The sequence below is a fragment of the Hyperoodon ampullatus genome (assembly GCF_949752795.1).
Source record: "Hyperoodon ampullatus genome assembly, chromosome: 4".
In the NCBI taxonomy this organism is placed as follows: domain Eukaryota; kingdom Metazoa; phylum Chordata; class Mammalia; order Artiodactyla; family Ziphiidae; genus Hyperoodon; species Hyperoodon ampullatus.
The window spans coordinates 172,121,708-172,140,576 of NC_136917.1; the positions used below are offsets into that span (position 1 = coordinate 172,121,708).

At 51.3% G+C, this 18,869-nt stretch overlaps 1 protein-coding gene across 2 annotated transcripts in view; it reads right to left on the bottom strand.

Annotated features, from left to right (window-relative positions):
• Positions 1-245: 245 nt before the first annotated feature.
• Positions 246-18,869, bottom strand: part of ADAMTS16 (ADAM metallopeptidase with thrombospondin type 1 motif 16) — a gene marked incomplete at both ends in the record, with an annotated part of 156,960 nt that continues 138,336 nt past the window's right edge. For both annotated transcript variants that reach the window (XM_079704048.1, XM_079704049.1), the window contains 5 exons: positions 246-361; positions 1,124-1,271; positions 10,669-10,893; positions 13,442-13,636; positions 13,743-13,944. In XM_079704048.1, coding sequence (XP_079560174.1) covers positions 246-361; positions 1,124-1,271; positions 10,669-10,893; positions 13,442-13,636; positions 13,743-13,944 — 886 coding nt within the window. The remainder of the gene's footprint in view (positions 362-1,123; positions 1,272-10,668; positions 10,894-13,441; positions 13,637-13,742; positions 13,945-18,869) is intronic.

Consider the following 18,869-nt stretch of genomic DNA (forward strand, 5'->3'; position numbering starts at 1 on the left):
CCCTGCAGCCTGACTCGACATCCCCACCTCCCCGAGAGCGTGTCCATGTGCCTGGGGATGCACTCACACACATGAGTCACACACACGCTCACACACACACACACACACACAGCCATGCACAGAATCGTATATAAGAGCCCCAGATCGTTTTTCTTCTCTCAGCTTCCATCTTCCTCGGAAGCACCCCGGTGTAGACCACACAGCTCGCTGGTGCTGGAAACAGGTACCTCCTGTGCCCTGTCAGCTCACAGGTTGGATGTGGAGCACATCTTGCAGCACTGCTGGCCATAGAAGTGGTGGCTGCACATCCTGTGCTGGGGCACCAGGGTGCACCAGTGGAAGCGGTCCTCGCAGAGGGCGTCTGAAAGTGAGCAGTCCTGAGTTAGTCACCATGCCAGCACCCCGTGTCTGCTGCCACTGGCAATAACTCCAGCAAATCAAGGTAAATCTGTCATTGCCCTGAAGCTGCTGAAGGAGGGCAGCTCTTCAGGTCAAATGGGCCAAGTGGGTTGTGCTGTTTTCACAAGACCTTTCTTGGAAGCTTCCCACAAAGTTGAAATTCTCTGCTTTTTGTGCTAAACCCATCCACGTAACCACTCATCCACCCAAGGCGATGGGGCTTCTGTGGATTGGACTCCAACTGCCGAGTCCCTGATTGAGCCAGACCACTCATTCTCCTCCAGCCCCATTTTCTCTTCCAGAAACCTCGACAGATACACAGGGCATGGTCCCCGCAAATACCTGAGGCACCGAGGGAGTGGGCACAGGGATGGCGTTTAGAGCGCATCCAAGGAATAATCTGGGCTCTCCTTTACCTCGGGCGGAAAAGGCTGCTCTACTTAAAATCCGCTTCTCTGAATATAAAGAGCAGCAGTGAAACAGAAGCAATCTGATTTCCCAACCATCCGTGTCATTTCTGGGGAGGCGTGAGAAGCGAGGGGTCTGCTTTGTGGGCTATGTCATGGGAAAGCTGGGGGAGGAGATGGAGAGAGAACGGGGAGCCGACACCAACCCCTCGACCTAGCAGGCACCCCGCACCTGCTCAGCCCTCTTAGGTGACACTCCGGAAACGGGACGGCCCCCCCGAAAGGCCAAGGTCAAGCCGAGGGGCTCCGACACTCACCTTTCTTCTGTGCGATGGGGCAGAAACGGGTGTTGCAGGCCTGGGAGGCCACGGGCTTCTGGTGCGCGGAGCAGCCCACGGCCGGCCGGCGCCCCGCCAGGCACTGCACGGACCTCGTCTGCATGCCGCCTCCACAGCTGGCCGTGCACTGCGAGAAGCACAAGCAACAGTTGCCCGGGGCCACCAGGTCCTTGGGCCAGCTGCTGTCGCAAGCTTTCCCCACCTCCCCAGGTTCCTCACGGTGGTCTGCCTCAACCTCTGTGGGTGGCTGAGCAGATTGTGGATTTTTCCCAAGTATGGACACTGGGGAGAAGTGCCCAGAAGTCTGAATGTCCTTGAGTCATCAAGGGTCTGATGGACACCAAAAAGTGGCACGCATCTGGGGATACAGGCTATGGGTCTTTCATGAAATGCCATCACCAAGCCAACCTTTCTGGTGCCCCTGACCTGGAAAAGCTTGACAAGCCAACTCCCCAGGAGTTGACACTCAGACCCTTCCAGACTCCAAGCGCAGGGACTCTGCATGTCTGGAGGTTCCCCGGGCTCATTCGCATGCTACCGGGAACTTTGTTTCCCGAAGCCGAGGCCCCCGCACTCTAAGGCACAGAGCACAGCGGAGCCAGAGTAGGAAGGAGAGGCTGGGTCAGACCATCCCTCACCAGCTGGCCGGGCACACACCCCACAGACCACAGCAGTGGGTCCATCTGAGATCCACTGCCGGTAATAAACCAGGAGGGACGTGGGTGATCAGAGAGGTGGAGGAGCCCCAACTTGTAGCAGTGAATATGTCCAGAAAGAAGGCGACTCGAGGTCTAGACGGAAGCATGTGAATTGTGCTCAGACAAGGCTGTGGGTTCAAGACCGTTAAGAATGTAAGCAATTAGGGCTTCCCTGGTGGCACAGTGGTTGAGAGTCCGCCTGCTGATGCAGGGGACGTGGGTTCGTGCCCCGGTCCGGGAACATCCCACATGCCGTGGAGCGGCTGGGCCCGTGAGCCATGGCCGCTGAGCCTGTGCGTCCGGAGCCTATGCTCCGCAATGGGAGAGGCCTCAACAGTGAGAGGCCCACGTACCGCAAAAAAAGAATGTAAGCAATTAAAGGAGCACCTGCACAAAGTCGGGGTCAGAGAACGTTTTGGATATCCTGTGGGTAAGCTAAATGGTCGCTTTAAAACACGAGGCTAAAGCCGTGCAGATTTAGGGACACACATAACTCAGGCTGCTGCCAGAATGTACAGGTCTGTGTGCTAGGACCCCATTGGAGCAGCCCCGGGGCTGGTCTTCCACAGCCGAAACAGCCCGCAGCCAGACGCTTGCCTGCAGCTGGATGTTCAGGACCCGCTGCAAACAGAGCCTGGAGAAGTGGTTTTGATATCCCCTGGGATAGGGACTCGGCGATGGAGTAAATAAAACACCTCTATCTGACCCTGGTGGGGGGAGAAAATTTGGAAATAGAGAGTCCTGAAAACTCATAAGCTGAAGGCATTGTTCCTCCTTCTTTTTTTTTCTCTTTAGGGAAAGGACGGCTGGGCCCCTGGAGAGAAAATCCAGGGCTTTAGCTGCTAAGCATGTGGGTTTGGAACATTCTGTGAGGCTTACCTCTTCTCCTCAAAACCAATTTCAGCGAAAGTCATCAATAGCTCAGTTTCAGTATGCGACGATGGCAGCCAGGAAAACAACAGTGTTGTGGGCAGACTCATGTCTGATTCCTGAATCATGAGGCTCATCCGCGGTAGAGCCAGATGTTTCCCACTGCCTGTAACATCTTTCCGAACATTCCGGCAGAGCCGCACTTCTGGCCTTGGTGCTTTGCACTCTGGTTCCAGGCCCTCCCTCAGCTACCATCGTGGGCTGAGAACTTACAGGGCTGCACTGCCGCAGGGTTCCTAGGGTCTTGTCGGTCACATCTTCCTCCGTAGGTGTTGAATGTCTCTGCCTTGTGAGTTGAGTTTCTTTCATCAACAGCGGCAGAGGCAGAATTCCACTCTTGCTAAAGATGTTATGCCTCAGTTAGAAATCAAGAGATCTGGCCAGCGTTTTGCATCACTTAAACAGCACCGAGTGGTTTGATGCTTTTTTCGTCATTGGTTAATTTATTCACAAAGAGGGATCATTCTCCTCCTCTTACCAGGCACAGTTCTAGGCTCCAGACACTAGTGCTGAGCACAAGCAGCTTGCCCTTCCTCGGGGCACTTTCTAAAGCCACTACTCAAAGCTCGGTTTCTGGACAAGCAGCCCTGGCAACAGCTGGGAGCCTGTCAGCATCCCTGCCTCCCACCTCCGGACGCTGCCTCAGAATCTGCACAACCCCCAGATGATCCATAAGAACACCCAGTGTGAGAAGCACTGGTCTAGGGAGATTTTAAACTCCCCGTGAGAGACATATTTTTAGGAAAAAAGCCTCCAAATAGCTCAACTTTTGTGTTTCTTCATGTAAACAGAAAGAACTAAGATGTATGGCTGCAGATTTTGAAAATAGTTTGCATGGATAAAACCAGAGATAGAGCGGGAGAGGGAAGAAAAAGAAGGAATCTGAAAAAGTTAATTCACTTTTTTTTTCCCCAGGAAGGAAAAGCTATGCAAGTGGTTCAGCTGTATCATAAACATAGTGGCCTCAAACTCAGCATGGGGTTTAGAAATCACATTCCAGATTTTCCATTGGATTTGCAGGTGGGTTGATCCTAAGAATCTCTGTGCAGACGCCCAGGGTGGAGAGCGAGAGGCTGGGGCTGCAGGAGCAGCAGGTGTGGAGGGCAACTCACAGGACACAACACTGCTGGGAAAGGAATACTCTGTGGAAAGGGAGACGGGAACTCAGATCTGAAGTCAAAGGCCAAGTCTCCTTCCTCAGCTTCATGGGGTTTAGCCTGAGCGTCTCAGGCCATTCCTCGTACTGATGGCAGGAGAGGCGGCCGCCATGCCGGGCGCTGACGGTGTCCTGTACCTACTCCCTGACCTGCAGAGTGACAGCTGCTGTCGCCCTCTGTCCAGACCCCCTGCTGCTGGAGACACCCTCCACACCAGTGGCTCTCAAGCTCGAATGCGTGTCCAGATGAACCACAGGACTCAGCAAAGCAGAATGCTGGGGCCCGGCCCAAAGCTCGAGCGCCAGCAGGTCTGGGCTGGGCCCGAGAACCTGCATGTGTAGCCACGCTGCTACGGGTCGGGACACACGCGGAGAACTGCTCTACAGTGGGTGACCACAGCCACACCGGCAGGAGCACCTTCCTCTTCTATTTTCAGAACTGACTCCCATCACATTCAATCTAACAAAACTAGCACATCAAGCTGAACTGCAGCTTGACTGCAAAGAGTTAAATGAGCCCTTGAGACGTTCCCCCGCGTGGCCCTGGCGCTCACTGTCATCTTCAGCCCGTGCACTCTCCCCACCGCACCCTGCTCACTTCTGCTCACCTTCCAGGGCCTCGGTCTGAATGTCCCTGAGCCAGAAAATGTGGATGACTCCCACTCTGTGGCTGGGTGGGTAGTTCTGGGTCTGTTTGCTGAGGGGTGAGGGGAGGTCCCCCCAGACTCCGGGGCGTGTGGCTTCAGGGCGCAGAGCAGGGCCAGCACCACTGAAGAGCCGGCCATGGGCTGCTCACCCCACTGCTGGGGCCCCGGGGCCTTAAGCCCCCTCCCGTGGCCTCTGACCCTTCACCCCCACATGTGCTGCCGGTACCAGGGCCCGAGACCAGGGCTCCATCCAAGAACCAAGGAACCAGATGGAGAAAAACGTCGAGGCAGGATTCCGCGGGACGGCCCCCTGAGGTCTAGCAGTGAGGGTCTTCTTGTCATTCTAGAATTAAACGGCCTTCTGGAGGGTGATGCACGCCTGTCCCCACCTGGACCCCATGCAGACCAGCACACTCTGCTCTGAAAGGACCCCTGCGGGTTGACCAGTCCTGCCCCCTTCCAGGGAGTCTCAGGGCAGACATCCACTCGGACAGACTCTACGGACATTGAAATGCTGAAAGACCTCTCCCTTCGGATGTCCTCTGTGTGCCCTGTACCCTTGGCGATCCCCGTGTTCCTAGGAGGACTGGCCACCCCTGTGTAAGAGGCACTGCACTTCCTCTGACTGGAGGAAGGGGGAATTGATGATTACTCTTAGTCATTATCAAAAAACCCCAAAGATGCATTTTTAAATAACAACATTTGCCTCCGGGTTTGTTTTAAATTAGAGAGACTACTCTTGTTTATGTTATTGGTCTTTATGGAAAAATGCTAGTGGAAGGCGATGTCTGAGAGCTCTAAGTCCTGATTGATGTTATATGTGGTCTTAAGTCTAAGGTAAATGTCCACCTGTCACATTCACAGGAACTTGTAAAACCACGGGGCTTCTTCCAGGGCAAAGTTCATCTCTCAAATGCATGGAGAGTGTGTAAACAAATGCATGTTAACTGCAGAGAGCCAGAGGTCTCACACCTTCATCCTCCTTCTGTGAAGTCTCTACAGGGGCGGGAGGGGGGCAGTTTCTTCCCTTATTTATCACCTTCGTGGACCTCTCCAAGTCTGGAGCTTCAGCCACCATAACTTCTCCCAGAGACCAAATGTCTACTCAGTCAGGGTGGGACAACACACACAATTTCTGCTCTAAACATAGATGGGGCTGTGCATTTTCGTACGAATTCAATTGGTTACAGGCAGACTCCCTCCAGCTCAGGCGACCTTGTCCATCAATGTCAACAAAAAGGTTCCTGTTTTCCTGTGCACCCTCATAATTAGAAGAGAATGAGAGCAAATTATGAGAGGTGGGCGAATGGATCAAGGGTGCAGGGCAGCCCTCTGTGATGGACTGACCACACTCATCCAGACCAAGCCTGCTGAAGTCTCCGCACGTTCTGTGTGTGCCCGTGTGTGTGTCTTCACGTGTATGCCCCTATGTGTGAGTCTGTGCAGGTGTGTGTGTGTTTGATACATTGCTGCAGACATAGTTGCCAAGATGGAAAACCCTATCGATGACGTCTGGGACATGGCTCTTTGCCCCTGAGAGCCCAAGGGTCTCCACGTCAACTTGTGCACAGTCCTGGTGAGGAACCCTGGAACAAGACAGGGCCCCGGCACTCCAGCACTGAGAACACACCCAGTCTCTGTCATGTAGAGTCAGACACAGTCCAGCAGGTGTTCGTACTTAAGCCTTTCCAAGACCAGGTTAGTGTGTGATCCACTGGATGCTAAGCCCAAACGACCCAAATGAATGAAGTCAGTCCTGCGAGGCAATGCACTACTAACCAAAATGATAAGCCGGGCCATTGAGACCAACAGAAAGTCTCCTGATCAAATAACAGAACCCGCCATCTTCCTGCTGTTACAGGAATAACCTGTCTGGGGGCAAAGCTGAGCCAGGCACTGGCCATGCATTTCCATCCCACAATTTCCCACGATTGAAGGGTGCAGGGCCTTGGGTACAAGAGCTCATGGCAAACATCGCCTTTGAGTTATTACTCCCAAAAGTTATGGACTCGGAATGTAATAGATGAGTCACACTGGATAAGATCTTCAAGCAGCTTATGATAAAAATGACTTATTAGACAGACAGATTGAATATTTCAGGCTGGTGAAAGCTATGCAAGATGTATTTTTAGGTTTTAGGTTTTGGTTTAAAGTAAATAAGGATAAACCTTGTTTTTCTTTTTCTAAATTTGCCTGAAGTCTCTGAATTGAGCAGAGTAGGGTGAATACTGGCCTGATTCAGTCTCAGGAGCCTCAGTCTCCCCACAGACAGAGGGACCATGGTCTTGGGAACCACCTGTACTCGTCTCTGACTCACATCCTCAAAAAGACAGAGAAAGCGAAGCATCTGCCTCAGAAACAACTCGACTCGGCTTCTTAGCTCATCCATCCCTTCACCTTGCTGGAAAGCCTGTACACTCAGAGGAAAATAGAAGGGAAACGTGTGTAGCTAGTGATACTTTTGACCTACTTAAAATAGCAAATGCTTGAAAAGGATGTGGTTCAAAGGTCCCCTGGTCCAATATTCTAAATTAAACAAATTCTAATTTAAATACCATTTGGGGGAGGAGTTCATATATTTGTAAATGAAAAAGCAACATCAAGTTTGAAGATAAGAGGAACCAAAAGCAAAGCAAGAACACAGCTAGAGGGCAGTGCATACAGTGGGTGGAAGGTCTTTCTGTCTCTTCCTCTCCAAGGACTGAGGGATGGTTTCCTTCTGCAGAGCTCAGAGTTTGGGACCAGGGATATGGCAGAGGCACCAGAGGGACAGCAATGGCCGGGCTGGGATGTTGCGATTTCTAAAGAAGGTTATTGATTACCAGCCAATCCTGGGTTCACATACACAGCAGATCTCCAACAGAATGAATTGGGGCTTCATTTGGGGGGATGTTGAACTGGTTTTATTCTAGTAAAATTTTATCTAATACTGAAAAAATTTCCGTGGTGGATTAATTTGGTTCCAATATATATTTCCATTTGTTTTCTTTGGCTGATTAAATTTTAATTTTTGGAACTTGGGGAAGGCCTAGGAGGTTAAAGCTTTTCCACGAACAAGATAAAAATAATAATTCTGTGTGATTTTTGCTCTGTCAAACTTGTTCATTTCAGGTTTGCATTCAGGGTTGGGTTTACGTCAGAAGATTGTTCAATAGAATTGTTGGTGGTGGGCACACATGAGGGAGGGTGGGTGCCATGCTGGGGGAACCCATTCTGTGGGGAATCAGGAGAGCTGAGAGTGAAAGAGCCCACCGCCCATCACCTCTTGGCCATTCCTGGATCAGGGGACTGCGGGTCACAGAGCCTTGAGGTCTCCCCTCTGAGACTCATGTTCCTCCTGCTGGAGAAGCCCCTGTGCTGGTGGACACCATGGTATTGTCGGATTCAGCTGCTGTAGCTCACATGCCCACTGTCCTCAGACTCCAAGCTGGGCGAAGAGGAATGTGAAGGCACTTAAGACACAGCCCTTGCTGCTGGGAGTCACCCTTGGGGAGTCAGGAGGAAACATGATGGGACAAGGACACAAATGAAAATGTGCAGCACCCTGCGGGACCTTCCTGGGGACAGACACCCCTGGTGTCCCCTACCTCTTGTTTGTAGAAAAGCTTTAACCTCCTAGGCCTTCCCCAAGTTCCAAAAATTAAAATTTAATCAGAGAAGTTAAAAAATGCAGAAACAAAGGAAAATAGTCCAGCAATACAAAATAATAATAGTTTAGTCATAAAACAAAGTCAAGGACCTTTGGTTACTCCTCAAGGGCTACAGATAACATCCTGAGTCATGCCCTTGTGTTGTTTTGCAGACACTGAAACCCCACCAGGTGGAGAAAGTTAACTGCATGTTGACCACCAACCAGCACATAGAGCCCATACCGTTTTGGGCCAGAAAATCGGCAACTGAGATTCCTGAAATACCACCCGGTTACCTCACCATCAACCAATCAGAGAACTGTGAACAAGCTGATCTTGTACCCCGCAACCCTCTCCCTCAGTCTTTAAAAACCCTTTCCTGAAAGCTGTCAGGGAGTTTGGGTCTTTTCAAGCCTGTTCTCCTTGCTTGGTGCCTGCAGTAAACACTGTACTTTCCTTCACCACAAAATGGTGTCAGTAGATTGGCTTTGCTGTGCATTGGGCAAGCAGATCCAGGTTAGGTTCAGTAACACCAATAACCACCGTGTTAGATGCTCAGGGCTGCTGGAACAAATGACCACAAGCTGGGGGGCTTGAAACAGCAGAAACAACTCTCTCAGTTCAGGAGGCCAGAAGTATAAAATCAAGACATTGGCAGAAGGAGCAAGTTCCATCTCTTCTGGAGGCCCTAAGGGGGAATCTGCTCATCCTTTTCCAGAGTCCGGCGGCTGCCGGCAATCCTGGGTGTTCTTGGGCCTATAGCTGCATCAATGTGGCCTCTGCCTCTATTATCACATGGTCTTTCCCCTGTGTGTCCTATAAGGACATTGGTCATTGGGTTAGGGTTCGCCCAAATCCAGAATGACCTCATCTTAGCTAATTAAACCTGCAAACTTCCTATTTCTGAATAAGATCACATTTTGAGGTCCTAGGTGGACATGAGTTTTGGGGACACTGTTCACGGCAAGACACAGGACATGCCCAGGAGTCAGGGTGTGGTGTCCCTTCGGAGAGGAGCCACGCACAGCGGCTGTCATGGTGTGGGGGCCTCAGGAAAGGGATTTTGCATCAGGAGGGATTGAAGATGGGTCCTGGAGGCCAGGAAATACGTGAGGAGACTCAGGTGGAAGGAGAGCTGGTCAAAGTCAAGCACCACTGGTCCCGTCTGGCTAAGCACTGTGGTGGCACCAGTCACTCCTCCTGCCCGGCCCCTGGCTGGCACTGACTTCCACACAGGACACTGACATCCTTTCCAGGACAGGTGGTGCAGACGAGTGTGGTCTGGGGTGTGGCCTGCCCCAATGGTGGATCAATAACAGTAAGTGTCCAGTCCTTAGTAAAGCTTACCCAGATCAACACTGGTTACATATTTCTGTGGAGCTGGGGACCCAGCAGCCTGCTTCTTTAGGAGCTGGTCTGGCCACGTTCCTGCTGCTTCCTATGGGAGATTTCCTCCCTCATCCCATCAGGTACACAGACTTGGGGAGATCCTCAGTGACCAGAAACACATGTGCTCCAGCCTGCCCACCAGCCACATGAGCTGGGTGTGCTGGTCTCAAACTCGGTCCCAGGAAGCAGGAGGAGGCATGTGGTTGGTGAGGGAGAGTGGCCTTTGGTTTTTAAAGATGATGCCGCTACACATGGTCTTTCAACAGGGCATGGAATATCGATGACACGTGTGAGCTTTGACTGCACTGGTGGGGGTTAGTTCTCTAAATAAGGACCAGAAGTGGCTGCCCTGAGTCACTCTTTTTTTTTTAAATTTATTTAATTTATTTAAAAATTTTTTGGCTGCGTTGGGTCTTTGTTGCTGTGCGTGGGCTTTCTCTAGTTGCGGCGAGCGGGTGCTACTCTTCGTTGTGGTGTATATGGGCTTCTCCTTGCGGTGGCTTCTCTTGTTTCAGAGCATGGGGTCTAGGCATGTGGGCTTCAGTAGTTGCAGCTCGTGGGCTCAGTAGTTGTGGCTCGCAGGCTCTAGAGTGCAGGCTTAGTAGTTGTGGCGCACAGGCTTATTTGCTCTGTGGCATGTGAGATCTTCCCAGGCCAGGGCTAGAACCCGTGTCTCCTGAATTGGCAGGTGGATTCTTAACCACTGCACCACCAGGGAAGCCCCCCTGAGTCACTCATTGAATTTGTTTTTCGTTTAGAATTCCACATTCAGCAAACAGTCTGTGAATACTCATATGGGCTCGGTGCCCTGGTAGGCACTGGGGACTGTATACATAAAATGTACATGTATGTATGTATGTATGTATGTATATACCCACCTGTCAGTGTGTAGGATACACAGTAAAACACTTAGCAGGACACTTGCCACAAATTGATCTCTGGGTAAATACCAGCCGGGATGGTTGTTTTGTGACTGTATCTGCTTTCGAGCAGCTCACATCCAGCCAGAACCTCTCCACCCAGGCCATCCACCAACACTGAGCAGGGGCTCTGCCCGCCCTCCCTTCACTCCTACCTGAGACCAGGGTGAGGCAAACCAGCCGGCCCGTGGGGAGCCTGCAGCCGCAAACAGGGGGTGCTTAGGGCAGGGAAATGGGGCGCAGATGCGTTCCAGCTCCAGGTGGGGCTGCGGCAGGTGTAAGCACTTCTTTGGGGCCAGCTCGCGGTACTTCCCAGAACTGTACTTCTCAACACATTTGAAGAATCTTTTCTGGGTTCCTCTTTCACACGTAACAGAGCACTGAAAAGAAAAGACAACAAAGGATGCAAGTGAAAGGTATTTCTCCTGCGGTGGCTGTCTCTTCTACAAAATCGTTGAGTCAAGAAGCCTCCTGATTGTATCAGCTTGACCGTTTACGTAAGTGTAAATGGTCAGTAGAATATATGGGACCTTGGCATGTTAAAAAGGTGTTACAGTATCTGCCATAAAAAGGAAGACCTTGCGTTCACAGTGGTCTAGCACTGGGGGCATGAGTTGGGACAGGGCAATCAGAAACCATGAAGGGAGTAATTCTGGAGCTACTGCTTCACTGGGAAATTAACATGTTGGGCTGTAACTGATACCAGAATGCACTGAAATGTAATAGCTCCATGTGTAGCTCCATGGATTCACACCACCCAGCGGCAGCGTGATGCTGGCCCCTAAAGCAGGGGCAGGCAGGGCAAACCCGGGGCTCACAATCATCCTCAGAAATCCGAGTGCTGCCCTGAAGAGAGCGAGCACAGACAGCAAACCTATTCGGTCCCACGGTGATGTGCTCTGAGCGTGAGCTGTCACTGCAGCTGGACCCTCTGGCATGGGCGGTGGGACCCTGGGCAAATCTGTGGCCAGGTGGAGGCTGGATAACACAGGATAACACAGAAGACCGAAAGGTCAGCTCGGAGGTCACGGGGAAGGTCCCAGTGGCTGGCATTGCTGCCTTGGGCTGACATTTCCGCAGATCACATAAGTGGAGGAGCCCAGGTGCCCGGGTTCTGGCCTCACACTCCGTTCAGACCTGGCTTACAGGTGTGCTCAGTGTGTCCTGATGTCAGGAAGGAGCTGGAGGACTCCTCCCAGGGCCTTGCTGGGACCATGCCTAAGAGAGAAGTTCTGGGTGTGCGTGTGTGTGCCCGCATGTGTTATACATCCAGTGCAAGGACTTCCCAGGGGGACACCTCCCAGATCCTATGCAGCCCAAGTTGCTTCCTTCCTAAGGACTTAGCCTCTGGGGATACGCACAGAAACAAAAGTCTTCTAACGACAGCGCGATTCAGTCCTAGAGACGCTGATGTTCCCGGGTCCCAGGCAAGAGAGGACCAGGAATTCTACCTTAGCAGCAGCAGGCTTTATCCAAGAGTGATGATGTTTTTAGTTTTCAGTGGCAAACGGAAGTGTTGTCTCACCCGGGTTAAATGCCCTGCTCGGAGCACCATCCCTTTATTGATTCATTCCTCCCTCCTGAACAGGTTGCCATTGGAGGTGTGGGTATGGGGGCTGTGGCCCCGAGTCTGCCCCTGAGGGCACGGGATCCGGAAGCTGGGGCCTTTCTTTTCATGTCTGCTATGGAAAGGCAGCCCCACAGCTGGGATTACAAGTGAGCTCCCGAGGGTGGCGGCGGCTGCTCTTCTCTGGGTTGCTGGCTTTCTGATGTCATCTGTGCTTTATTGACTCCCGTGCCTCTGAGTGATGCAAACCTTGATGAAGGAGCCTCTCATAGGTCGCTTAGGCAGCCTCTGGGCTCGCTACGCCAGGGCAGGGGGCTGGCATGGCCTCCCAACGTTCCCTCCCGGGCACAGGGCTGGGCAGCTCTGTCTGCTCCCCAGCAGGGTGTCTGGCCCCCACTTGGGCCAAAGCGAGTCAGAAAGCCTTTAACACTCCAAACTCGTGTTTCCAAATGTTGGCCTCAGAGAAGCAGGGCTGGGACAGCCCCCCGACCGTGCAAATAAGGGGCTTCCCAGCCTTCAGCAGCACAAGGCATCGAGCAAACCCAGCACAAGCAGTCCCTTCCCCAAATGAGAAGCCTGCCTATGCACGCTCCTCTCAGAGAGCGGGTCCTCTGTCTCCTGAGGTCATCCACCTGCTCTACTACCTAAGCATGGCCTGGGAAGTGGCTGCAGGTGTTCTGGGGTGCCGTGGGTGTCCCCACCCCATGGTCAGCGCAATGAACACCCCTCTCCTCACAGCTGCACCCGTTCACCCATTCAATCTCTGCTCAACACGAGGGAGTGATGACCGCGTGGATGACCTGGGTGAGGTACTCCAGGGATGTGATGAGAAAGGCGAAGGACATGCCAAGGAGTGAATGCCAGGAGGAAGGACTGAATAACGGGGGATGGGCAGGGACCAGAGACTCGGGGGACGAAGAAGCAGAGGAGAAGTGGAAGCAGAGAGACCAGACGAGAGGCAGCCCCGAGGCAGGAGCTGGTCGACCCAGTTTCATCTGGACCTTGTGCACCCACCTGGGACCTGGAGCATCTACCTGGGGCCAGTGCACCCACCTGGGATCAGTGCAGCTACCTGGGACCAGGCACACCCACCTGGGACCAGTGCACCTCCCTGGGCCAGTGCACCCACCTGGGATCAGTGCAGCTACCTGAGACGAGTGCACCTGCCTGGAACTAGTGCACCTGCCTTGGACCAGGTATGCTCACCTGGGACCCAGCACACCTACCTGGAATCAGTGCACCCACCTGGGATCAGTGAACCTACCTGGAATCAGGTGCACCTACCTGGAATCAGGTGCACCTATCTGGGGCTAGTGCACCTACCTGGAATCAGTGTACCCACCTGGGATCAGTGTACCTACCTGGGACCAGGCGGATACAAGCCACTGCAGCTTCTTGTGCTTGTGGCAGCGCCTGAGCAGACAGGCCTCGTGAGTCCTCGGCTTGGGCTCCGAGGTGCAGACAGCGTCGGGCAGCAGCTGCGCCCTGGCCGAGGGGTTGGTGCTCTTACAGGCCACGGACCTCTTCCTCCACCCCTTTCCGCAGGTTCGAGAGCACTGCACAGGAAGAGCGCATCAGCTCCCGCAAGGCCCGGTAAGACTCCAGCCCCACGTTGCCAAGGAGGGGCCCTGCCGCCCCCGTACGCCGGCCCTGCCGCATTACCTCCGCCCAGGGCCCGGCGCTCCACGCGGGTGGGCAGCTCTGAGGCTGGCAGGACTGTCGGCTGGAGGGCACGGGCTGTGGACACAGGCTGGCGGAGACCCGCTCCGATTTGTAGTGTGCCCGCCGCGTGCACTGAACGGGCCGGCTCTGGGTGCCTCCACCGCACGTCCGGCTGCAGGCGCTCCAGTTCCCCACGGACCACCTGGGGGACAGAGAGACCCACAGTGAGGGGCAGTGCCAGCTCTCCAGAGCGGAGGGCCACATCTGCGCGGTCATCGACCTGCATCATTTCCCACCTGCTGTCTATAGGTGCACAGTTATGTTCAGTCGCCGGGCAGTCTCCCTGGGCCCGTGCCCCTTCTAACTTCCACGATTAGCATTCCTGATGGTCGTGCTTCCCCTCCCTTGGCTTTCAGGTTCACTTGTACTTGGAAATAACTCCCCTCAACAGTGTGTCTGTTCCCTCTTTTCTAAAGAAAGGTTTTTCTTTAGAAAACATTTTTCTAAAGAAAGTTTTTTCTTTAGAAAACATTTTTCTAAAGAAAGATTTTTCTTTAGAAAACTGTTTTCTAAAGAAAGTATTTTTTCTTTAGAAAACTGTTTTCTAAAGAAAAAATACTTTCTTTAGAAAACTTTTTTCTAAAGAAAATTTCGAACTTGTACAAAAATAAAGGCCCATCATGTCCACTCATCTCCAAAGATGATCAGTTTATGCCCCCATCCCTATAGTATTTTGAAGCAAATTCTAGACATATTAATATTTCAATTCACATCTCTAGAAGATAAGGAGTCTTAGATTTTTCAACCTAACCACAATACCATTGTGACATCTAAACATTTTAATGATAATCCCTTAATGTCATTAAATACTCAGCGCTCCATTCCCAAGTATGTCATCAATGTCAAAATTTCATCTGCTCGTCAGAGTCAGAATCCAAATAAAGCTCATATTTTGCAATTGGTTGATGTGTCTTTCTTCTCTTTTAGTCTGTAGGTTCTTCTGTAATCTCATTTATTTTTCTATTCCATTTACCTGTTACAGAAAGATTGCATATCTTACTGCATCTCCTTTTTTTTTTTGCTGATTTCAGGACTTTGCAAGTTACATTTCTGTGGTATCACTTAGTATGATCCTCTGTACTTCCTGTAATTTAGGTGGATCTAAAGCCTTTGTCAGATGCCGGTTTTTTGTTTGTTTTGTGCAATTACTTTAAAAGTGATGACTTCCAGCAGGAGGCCTATAATGTCTGCTCATCTTTCTTTCAATTTGTTAGCAGCTGCTGATGCTCGAGGATGTTTCTCGAAGCAGCCCTGTTTCTCTCTCTTCTGACTGTAAAAATATTCTTTGTCGATAGGCATGTCGGCAGGTGATGGAGGTGGGGAGGTTGGGTCCAGCTCAGCCCCGTGGCATCACCATTTGCTCTCAGATAAGCCTGCATGTGTCCCCAAAGCTTTGCACAAGTCCACCCGCAGGAGGGCTGAGGGCACAACCAAGGTGGGGCCCATCTAGGGCGGGAGAGCCGGGAGGTGAGATGTGGTCCCGTAAGGAGTACCCATTTGGATGGAGGTCCTTAGGTCCCGGGGAGACGGCCATTTGCCATTTGGACTCTAAGAGGACTTGATTTCTACTCGTATTTGTCTCCCTGTTCAGGGCGTGTAAGCAAAAATTGAAAATTCTACAGAAAACTCGGGGCCCATGGGGCTCCGCGTCGGTGGTTGTCGGAAATCATCCCCAAGGGGAAAGGAGAAGTCGTGATCTCCTTCCCTCAGACAGAGCAGCGTGACCCCTGCAGGTGGAGCAGGGTCCGGCGATGCGTCCAGCTGTCAGCGTGATGGGGCTTCGAGGGACAGCAGGGCCCGGGAGGCTGTCATGAGGCTCTGCCTCGGCCGAGTCTGTGAGGAGGGCTCAAGGGCCCCGAGCAGAAAACTTGTCTCCTGTTCCGCAGCATTTCTGAGTGCGAACTGATAGAACAAGTTATCCTCTTGAATCTGGAGGGAAGACAGGATTTGCGAAGATGCCCGCTTCTCCTTTGTCTGGGTGGCCTCCATCCTCTCCCCATACAGGGTGCCCGGACAGTCACACTTGGGTTGAGGATGCAAAGCAGTGTCCAGAAAGCCTGGCCGAGAGCTCGCTAGAGGCCTCTCAGAGATGCTGCACCAACAGAAGAGATTCTGTGAGGACAGTGTGTGCACCGGGTCACGTGGGGAGAAACACAACAAGGGACGAGGAAAGTACTCACCATCCCTCCTCCCGGGGACAATGGTTCCTCATTAGCTCCTCACCTTTGATTCTGGTGCTTCCTCTGTGTGTGTGTGTGTGTGTGTGTGTGTGTGTGTGTGTAAATATATGTTGTTGTTTTAAACATGATTGAGGGAAGTATAAGCAACTTTTAAATTCAGCATTTTTACAACTCAGTGTCTAAAACAAACATTTTTCTTACCCTGCAGAGCCTCCATGAACATATTTTCAGAGTCTGTAATATTTTGCAGTACCAGACTGAGTATATGAGTATCTAAATAAGGAAATAAAGGCATAAAGGACCAGGGGATCCACAGACACCTGAAATCCTACAAGTTGTAGGTGGGCCATGCCTCCACGATTGCTGAGCAAACCACCAGCACATTGCCTCAAGTTCTCAAAGGGGTCTGTGACCCAAATCATTTTAGAGCCAGTTTTTGGACTCCTGTGAAAGTTCCCCTGGATGGGAAGTGGAAATGATCCTCCCCCCACCAATGCCTGGGCTCTCAGCAGCCCTGCAGTATCACCTGGTGCCTTTTACCTGAGGTGTACCATGATATTTTTACTTATTTTTGTTTGTAGAGGCCTTTAACTATTTTATACCAAGTGTTTCTCATGAACAGACTCTATTATATTTCTAAGAAAATCATTAAAAAAAGAATGCAAAGTTTTACTCATGTAATAATAAACTATGTCAGGTTTGTAGGAACTGTTCCCTATCAACCATGGAAATGCTTCCATTTTTCAATGTCAACAAGATTAGCGTTCTTTAATATCATGTTAAACCATGGAAATTATGCCTAATCCTTATGAAACATGGGCTTTGGCCTCCTGGCTGTGATGATTCTGCATTTGGAGCTTCTCCATTGCTTTTCTGTTGTTTTTATGTTTCCTCCCACTTCTTAAATTTGCTCTCTCAACCCCGCAGCCTCATAAACTGTAATTGGTGTGCAAAGGCGTCTTGGCTGCTCCAAGGCTTTTCACACCCCTGAGTTAAGTCCTCTATCTCCACCATCTTAAGCTGTTCCAACTGGGTTGGTCCACTCTCTGCCCTTCTCTTCTGCACATCGTTAAGAGGTGGTCCTGAACAAAGATCATTCACACAGCACCTGGAAATGCCAAGTGTCTGCTTTGTTTCACAGGCAGAGCTCTGGGGAAATGTCTTCATTTCAGCTCATGAAAGAGTCGAAATCCACGCAAGCTCCTGTGCTGACGTCTGAGGGTTTCGTGAGCAGAACAAGGCGTGTTGGGTAGCTAACCAGTGGCCATACCTGTCCTGCTTTGTTCTGGTTTTTCAAGTTTGCCATCTGGAACAAAGCAGGTGGTTGGTATAACCCAAATCAGTCAGGTTTCCCCGGCAGGATCTGGAGGACTCAGCTACCCGGCCACCACAGTACTTGCCCTGGCTGAGGGCTCCCCTGGGTCTCACCTTTACAGCTCTCAGTGCTGCCAGGAGAGGTGGTGGAATTTATGGTTGTCACTCAACAATTTGGGCAGGATTTCCTGGCACCATCTGTTCCATATTCAACATCCCTAATTGTCGACGGTAATTATTTGTTTCTCAGAAAATGACTTTCACCTCCCCATAAAAAATATATATATATAACGTTTGGGTTTGGTTATTTAATGTTTCCTTTGAAAATGCAAATTCCCAACAAGGGTATTTGGTTTAGTGAAATACGTTGTCATGAAGCCCCCGCCCCCACCCACCCCCAGGCAGGCACGGTGCTGTAACTGCCACTCAGGCTCAGAGGCCACCCTCGGTGGGGACCAGAGCCTGAGGCTCACAGCCGAGCATCACCCACGGCCAGCCCAGGATTGTCACGGATTCAGCATTAGGAACTGTTCCCTTCATTTTGGAATTTGGTTTCAGTTTCTTTTTCTGTTCTCTTCAAAGTTTCAAGACGAAACACTAAGCCAATTCCATTTTCAGGAATAACTCCTGATCTTCTGCGGAATGGTCTTTCATTAACTCAATAAACACAAGGAGTCATGACGGGGCAGAACCCGGGTCACAGCCTGAACCTAGAGAAGGCCATGTTCACAGCTGGATTTAGTTCCAGGGAGGTGTGAGCTGGACAGGGTGAAGGACAACATTCAAACACAGCTCCGATTACAAGGTGTCTCCCATATCGGCCAGTCACGACCTTCACGTGCTAGTTTATCCAGCACAACCTTCAAGTAGGCTGTACTTAATCAAATCACCCACTTTTACTTTCCGACATCATCTTTAAAATCCTCTGTGACTATAAACACAGACCTTCACAGGCTCCATACTCAGTGGCTCAGGGCCTATGACAGATGCCACTGCGGCCCTACGGGCAGGGCAGCGTGTGGGATTTGAAGACAGAAGGACCTTGTCTTCATATGAAACTACAGCCCCATCACATGTAGAGGTGATTTGAGATTTACCACGCTTTTCACCTAAATGAACTGTTTCCAAGGTAACAGTGCACATCCGACAATAAACAGATGCCAGTTTGAAAAATCTGCCTTAGCCACAGGGGGGAAAAAAAAAGCCAGCTAACAAGTTAACTTAAAGAGAACAGGCAGACTGTGAGCAGAAAGCACAGCAGCCGAGATCAGAGGTCTTGGGAGGACGAGGAGGGAGAGAAGCTGATTCTTGAGCCCATCTGGCAGCTGGCCACGCACAGGCCATTAGCTGGCCTGGTGCATCTGCTGACTGGGGAATTATTGGTCCATGTCTAAGGATGTTTTATCAGTATCATAGGGTGCCAGCTACACTCCAGGCAGGATCCAGGGCAGAAATCCAGCTCCGAGAGAGCCAAAGATCTTGGTAACCAAGTGTGTAAGTGAACGGTGTCGGTGGGGCAGAATTCCTGGACTAACAGCTTGCACTCTGTGCCTACACTCTAACGTCTGGAGCA